This window comes from Antedon mediterranea, chromosome 8, assembly GCF_964355755.1.
Source record: "Antedon mediterranea chromosome 8, ecAntMedi1.1, whole genome shotgun sequence".
Classification (NCBI taxonomy): Eukaryota; Metazoa; Echinodermata; class Crinoidea; order Comatulida; family Antedonidae; genus Antedon; species Antedon mediterranea.
The window spans coordinates 3,911,236-3,918,723 of record NC_092677.1 but is presented as its reverse complement, the minus strand read 5'-3'; the positions used below and the strand labels follow the sequence as shown (position 1 = coordinate 3,918,723).

General features: G+C 32.2%; 2 protein-coding genes across 2 annotated transcripts in view; one reads left to right on the top strand and one right to left on the bottom strand.

Annotated features, from left to right (window-relative positions):
* Positions 1 to 7,488, bottom strand: part of LOC140056460 (palmitoyltransferase ZDHHC23-like) — a 94,643-nt gene that overhangs the window by 56,287 nt on the left and 30,868 nt on the right. The window lies entirely within an intron of this gene.
* The window catches only part of LOC140056461 (follistatin-related protein 1-like), a 32,953-nt gene continuing 26,038 nt past the window's right edge, over positions 574 to 7,488 (top strand). Inside the window, exons 1-2 of the mRNA XM_072101828.1 lie at positions 574 to 725; positions 875 to 950. Of these exons, the coding sequence (XP_071957929.1) occupies positions 718 to 725; positions 875 to 950 (84 nt within the window). The 5' untranslated portion in view covers positions 574 to 717. The remainder of the gene's footprint in view (positions 726 to 874; positions 951 to 7,488) is intronic.

The window sequence follows — 7,488 nt, the reverse complement described above, 5'->3', positions numbered from 1 at the left end:
CTCAATAGTCATCTCAATAACCTACTATTTTAAACGGAACTCAAAAGAAAGGAATGTTCAATAGGATCAAGATAAGCGAGCCCAGTATATGGCCCTCTCCCTGAACGAATTGAATGCAACTGTCCATATAATATAGGCCTAAAGCTCTGTCTACCCTATCACACAAAATGACAACAAAATGTGATGTGCCCATTATATGGACATGGTGATGTCATATCACTACCACATTTGGGCATATCACTACCACATTTGGGCACATCACACTAGTTTGATAGTGTAGACAGACCTTAAGTATAACTTTCAAACAAAACCCATTATATATTGAATAATATAAAGAATATCCACGAACAATTCTGTACAACTAATCTATTTGTAAATTTGCAATCTTCTTATTGAATTTCAAATGTTTGTCAACCAGTTTTATAATAAAGAGTGGCAACTTATCTTTTAAAAACCAAGCTTGCAAAACAGGTTGATAGTTTTTGCTATCTTACTTGCCAACTCGTGATTGGTCAATTCGCAAATACCTCACTCGAACGTTCAACCAATGGCAGCAGCGCATGCACAAGAACTTCAAGGTCCTGTAAAATCACGACTTTAGACTTCCAGGGTGACAAAGTTATTGGAATAAACTTGTTGATGGTGGTGGACCTAAATTATCTACCGGGGAACCGCGAAAACTTGGCCTACAGTTGTGTTCCTAATCGATTCTAGGAGATGTCAAGGTAATATTTATCAATTATTATTCCATAATCAATTAATCATTTCAGATTTGTAAAAGTTTAAATCTTATTTTCTAAATGCATGTTTTCTGAGACTTCTCGCTCTCCCTCGACATGTTTCGATTTTACTCCTTTTTTTTTCATTTTCGTAGGATGAAGTTGGTTTGTCTGTTTGTCCTTATGTGCTTTTGTAGCATAGGAATTACTTTATCAGTGGCGACTAAAAAAGTATGTATTTTTAAAATGAATATGTTAAGAGCTAGTTAGGCCTAATTACTAAAATCTATCGCGTCGTGATTGCTCAACTCACTTGCGGTTGGAACCAACGACCGCATGTAATGATCTCGATAAATTAAGATATAAATGTAATTAAAAAGCATCAAGCTAATTTATAATTATAATCGTAATTTTTTGCATCATTAATTTATAATTTTTAGGCAATAATGTAACATATTATGTAATATTTGACACCTTATCTTAATCATACATTCCTATATCATTATTGTCATATTTAATCAATTTGATGGAAGCCAAACAATGTTTGTCTTGACTCGATGCTTTTCATACGCAGATATTTCAACTGTATACACCCTAGAGTACAGGCCTTCCACTTTTAGAACTAAAATAATTGGTTAATTATTTTTTGCAAGGGTGGGTAGCACATCTGAGAATGTTTGACCTGCGGCTTCCTAATCTGCTTTGGCCCAAATCCTTTTACAAAATGGCACCGAACGTGTGCTATCTCTAGTAGGTACATGCTATTGTGTGGAAAAACAACGGCGGTCTTTAAAGTTTTGTTCACATTGGGGGGACGCAGCCAAGAACGTTTGAGTAACGTAAGTAATTTGACCAATCACAAGCGACAGTTTGGATGATTCGTTGCTTGGGATTGGTTAGATTATTTTCATTCGCGTACATGTCTTTGGAAACATGCAACGGATGTCACCGTAATAAATAGGGTTGATGGAAAGTATCCACGCTGATGATGACCTCATCATAGAAAATGTGCGCTATAGGCCTATTGATTGATCACTTTATTTCAGAATAAAAATTCCATATATACAACAAACAATGCAAAACGAGATTTGAAGATCGTAACAGGTAGTTCGTAGTACACCTAACAAAATCATTTTCACTATTCAAAACTTTTATTCTAAATGTTGAAATTAACATGAATAGGAATGTCCCAAAATTATAATGTACACAACAATCAGAAATTAAATATAACCCATTACCGTAGCTCTCCCATGTGCAAATAAACTAGTTTGATTAAAAATCGTTCTTTCACAAGGTGATTGATATACAATTAGTAAAAAATACCGATGAATATGTACAAACAGTACGGTAGCCTTTCACTAGGAGTACAATTTATTTTATTTCCTAATTTTTTACTGTATATGCTAATATCATATCATAGTGCGAATCGGTATCCTAAAACCAATGTAAAAGTATGTCTGAAAATCATCTACTGCCAATGCTTCTTGCTTTAAACAAGATTTCAATATACTTATAATAATCTACTTAAGTATTAACTGAGACATCCACAAATCTCCACAAGATTTTAATACTGTAAAAAAGATTATGAAATGCAGCCAAGTCCCAGGAGAACATTATTTAGGCCTCATCTTTGAAAATATCGGTCTTACGATTGATGATGGCCTGTCGTTGGATTTACACAGTGCATGTTGAGACAGTCTGTAGTGGAAGTTATTAACCTATTAATTGGCCTAGCCCACCAATACCATCGTACATTTAAAAAAAACATTATGTTATAATATTGTCTATGGGAATTAACTTAGATCATGGCTTACTGAACTCCTATAATTGAATAATTCGAATATGGATACGATGGCCTAATTATGAATGTGCTGCTATCCACAGCATTTATTTGTCCAAAATAAAATATCAGAAATTTACTTTCTGTACACTACATATAAATATAACAGTGAGTGAGTGGCCGAGCGGTTAAGACAGTGGAACCGTAATTACGTAGCCATAACATCGGCAGGGTTCGAGGCTCACTCACTCCATGATTCTGGTGGTAGAACGAGTCTTCTCGGATAAGGACTATAAACCGTAGGTCCAGTGTATGCACCTAGCTCGTGTGCACTTTAAAGAACCTAGTACATCTTTCGAGAGGAGTAGGGGGTTACCCCGGTGTATTAGTACATCACAGCCACTGATCACCAACTGGGCCCTCTGGGAGACCAGTCTTTGCCTGAAGAGGTTACCCAGTATAAATATATATTTCAATTCATAGTCATATAAAAAACATATACATCATTAAAAAAAATATATAAGAATATCAATTATATAAAAATTAGAGACCTTTTTTGTGGTCTTTATACCTTACATGCAATCATTCATTTATTTATTCAAATATCCTCAACTCACATACAAAAATCGAATTGCTTGGGATTTACAAAAGACGAGAAATGTTACAGAAATCAATGAAGAACGTAAAAATACAAAAAAGGCTTTACAAAAGCGATATACATATAAAAGCTAAATTCGATTTACTGTACATAATCATGTAACTTGTATTGTACCATTTAAATGTATCATTGTTTTTTTTTTGGACTGTGAATGTTAATGAATTACCAACTACTGTAAGACTGACATGTTCGCGGTTCTAAATTTTCGTGATTTTTCATTTCCAACTATTTCGCGACCTTTTATTTTCGCGATTTGAGTTTCTTGTCGTCTTCTACAATTTGGCGAATGTGTTTCGCCTCCGCGATAAACGTCAAACAATTGAATTATATACATATATATTCTATCCAAACGGTTGAAAGATATTAATAAGATATTTAGCAGATAGTAATAAAGCCAAAATTCGAAGAGCTCGAGGGACGTATCTTCATGAATGACATCCATAAAGTATTTAAGAAAAGTTCAATTTCATGACTTAATATTAAACTAAAAATAGAAACTTCATAAAAATCAAGGAAGTTGACTTCTTACTAACGTTGTTGAAAGAGTGCTTCATAAAAGCTGCTTCCTGGTTCTATCAACCAATCAGAAACCTGTTAATGGCATGGCCAATGTCATTAACTTTAGTTAATTAACTAAGACAACTAACGGCCTGCTGTATGATAGGATTATTCCACTGCATAATGAAGGACTCTGTGTAGTCTGTCAAAATCAACTGGTTTACATCTAAAGGTTGATTTGAGGTCACTTTGATAATTAGTACTTAAGTTTTATCCCAGTTATTAGTCACAGGGGTTTCACTTTTAGGGCCTGTTTCTATAGAGCAGAGAATACGGTTTTGAATACCGTTCTTTTCAAGAACCGTTTTTTCTTGCCAGCAGAAATGGGTCCCCACAAAAAACCACAAAAAAGAACCGATCTTAAAAACGGTTTCAAAAACCCCAATTGATTGCGGTCTCGATCGCAAAGAACCGTTCTGAAACCGGTTTCCGCGGAGCAATTTTTAGCTGCAACACAATCGCGGTCTCAATTTGACCCCAAAAACTGAACTCTGCAGTCTGCTGCACTGGGATGATTGCGGTCAACTTGCAGTCAAACTCGCGCGATAGGACCTAGGCCTAAGTCATTTTTATTTCTCTAGATAGTGAGTATTTTATTTAAATAAAAAATGTTGACCGATGCCATTACGAGGTTCGTAAAAAATATGTGAAGGAAAGAAGATGAGGGGACTTGTCGGGAGTCGGAAGAAAGACTCACGTATTATAGGCCGCGCCTACATGTTTTTAAGAATATTGTAAAGCGTGTGAAAAATAGACGAGTTCAACTTGACAATATCAGAGGGTGCGACGTACCTATACTTTAACCAAGGACCACAATAACGTTTCAGGTATAATTCCCCCTTCTATTATGAAATGGATGCTATTTCTTGGGGATCGCGCTATGCGAAAAAAAGTAAACATGACCTCGATCAAATCGCGCTTCCGCCTAACGAACTGCATTGTGGTGTATATAATGACGTCATTCATAACGAACGCACATGGACGGAACCGGTTTTATTGGAGTAAAAATTGAGCTGCAACGCGATCTTTATTTATAAACAACAACCGAAACCGGTTTCCAAAAAACCGTTCTTTTTTTATTTTTCAATAGAAACAGGCCCTTATTAACCTGACATATCATCACAAATCTCTTAGGCATCATAAAATGTTTTGGTAAATATTTTTCTTTTTACTTACTTACATATTCATCTTTTTTTTTTAAGTAAAAGAACTGTAAAACTCCTGGAAAAAGAAAAAGATAACTGATTATCTAAAGTTTAGGAGCAATCAAAGTGTCTCTTTAATATCATTATTCTATATTGTAATGTTTGATACTTATATGTTTTACCTTCACTAGACTTGATAGGCCACCCTCATTTATAAATAAATATGTATATACAATTCCTCTGAATTTGAGTTGCCGTAACAGTGTTACTTACGACAGTAACTGGCTGTCTGCAGATTGGAGTAGCCTACATTTTATATACAATAAAGTTGAAATTAATAGAATTAAAGTGTCCCCATATATGTATGTATATGTACTAAATTGTATGCAATTTTTTTTCAAATTTAAAACATATTTATGCAGGATAAAAACACATCAGGTATAGATGTAGCACCTGTTTTAAATATGGTCCTGTTTTTAGAAAATAAAAGATGAAAAACATGCATAAAAACTCTTTAAAACTTGCTAATAAAACAGTAAAATAACAATAAAAATACAAAAATATATATGTATGTACATTGTACGATAAAAGGATAAAAAAACAAAATTGAATATTAATAAAAATGGATTTGACCAAAACATGGATTGTTTCTTAAACAGTGGCAACACAATAGTTTAAACACTCAATCAAATAAAACTTCGCAAAATGTTAAAATGTAACACTACTTTTCTATGGTTTTTTTTAAAATATTTCCACATCATGCTGAATCAGAGTTTAACTATATTCAAAACATGCATTGAAACAAAATGATTGAAAAGATGAACTTGGCTGACAAAGCATTATTCATAGAATTTCAATGACAAATTCAGGTTTGGTAGTTTAAGTGTTATGGCTAGCGTGCTGTGTAGTTCCACGCACTAACAATGTTCGATCCTTCATCTTGGTGACTAATACCAATCTGCCCTAGATCATCCGTGTAATATATAAAGATAAATAAAATCAAAGAGTTTTGTGATGCGGCATAATTATGACTTTTCAAAGTTCAATATTAATTTGGTTCAAGGTTAGAAATCATAATTTCAAAATAAATATGAAAGTTTATCGAGGTCAATACAAAAATGAGTTTTTCCAATTAATATGATGATATATAGCAGGATAATTTTAGAGTGTATTAATCGAAAAAATTAATTTGTGGTACGATGGAAATAGTGCATAATGTATGGATTGACTTAAAGAGGTAATAATATACATAATTTATACTTTATTCTATATTTTTACAAACAAAAAAATTATAATTAGATAGATAGAATTTAAATTGGTTAAATGCTTTCTAATGCCAGGGTCGTATATGGTTTGCCTGTCATTTTTTTGGAAAATAGAGACATCTTAGTTTGAAATATAGGATATCATTAATATAATAAAGAGAGATATCTTAGTTAGAAATAGAGATGAATTAATTTTAGATAGAAATATCTTAATTTCAAATAGAGATATACTAGTTTAAATAAAGATAGTTTAAAATAGATACATCTTAAGTTTTAAATAGAGATATCTTAGTTTTATTGAGATATATTCTCTAGTAGTAAAGATATCATATTTACAAATGATAGTTTTTAGTTCATAGCTGTGGATTCAATACACCATTCATTTTCAATACGATTATTTCTCTAAAGCTCTGTCTACACTATCAAACATTATGTGACAAAAAAAAGTGATGTGCCCATATAATGGACATGATGATGTAATATCACTACCATATTTAGGAATATCACTACCATATTTAGGCACATCACACTTTTTTGATAGTGTGGACAGAGCTTTATAGCAAAGTACCATCACTGCCTGTCATATGTTAGCTTTCTATGACAAATAAATTGCTCAATGAATGTTTAAATTATTTACCTGTTAAAGTGTTAGTCACAAGTAACAGAGCGTCATACGGACACTTTTAAATTGAACTCATCGAGGGAAGTTTAATAATCACTAACACTCTATAAAAGTACTTCCCTTATAGTGATATAATATCATTGATCTAAACTAAACCTAGGTTTTAAAATCAGTAGAAGATTACTGTAGGAGTTTAGCTGCTGTAGTAGCCTAAAGCTCTGTCTACACAAAAAAAGTGTGATGTGGCCAGATAAGTTAGTGATATGACATCATCATGTCCATATATGGGCACATCACATCTTTTTGTCACATAAAGTTTGTTTTTTTATTACAATTTTTTTCTTTCTAAATTGTTTTTTTTATTTAGACCTGTATTATTTTTCCATTTTCCTAATTTTTTTCTTTCTAAATGTGTATTCTTTTTCCATCTAGTAGCTAGAATCTATAATTACAATTATATACTTTTTTTTAATTGTTTCAAAATGTCATTTTTATTTTTTTAAATACAATAAAGTTTTTGGAGCTAATATTATAAAAGTTTATGTACTATTTGTTGTTACGTTCAACGTAAACATTTTCTTTCTTTCCTAAACTATTACAAAAATATAAATTAATAAGATACTTAAATACGGTAGGTAAGTATCAAATTTCAAATAATTAATTTCGATAAATAAGAAATACAAATATCTTTACTCTTTTTTTTATGAATATCTATTTGAAGCATCATATTTTGAAGAATTT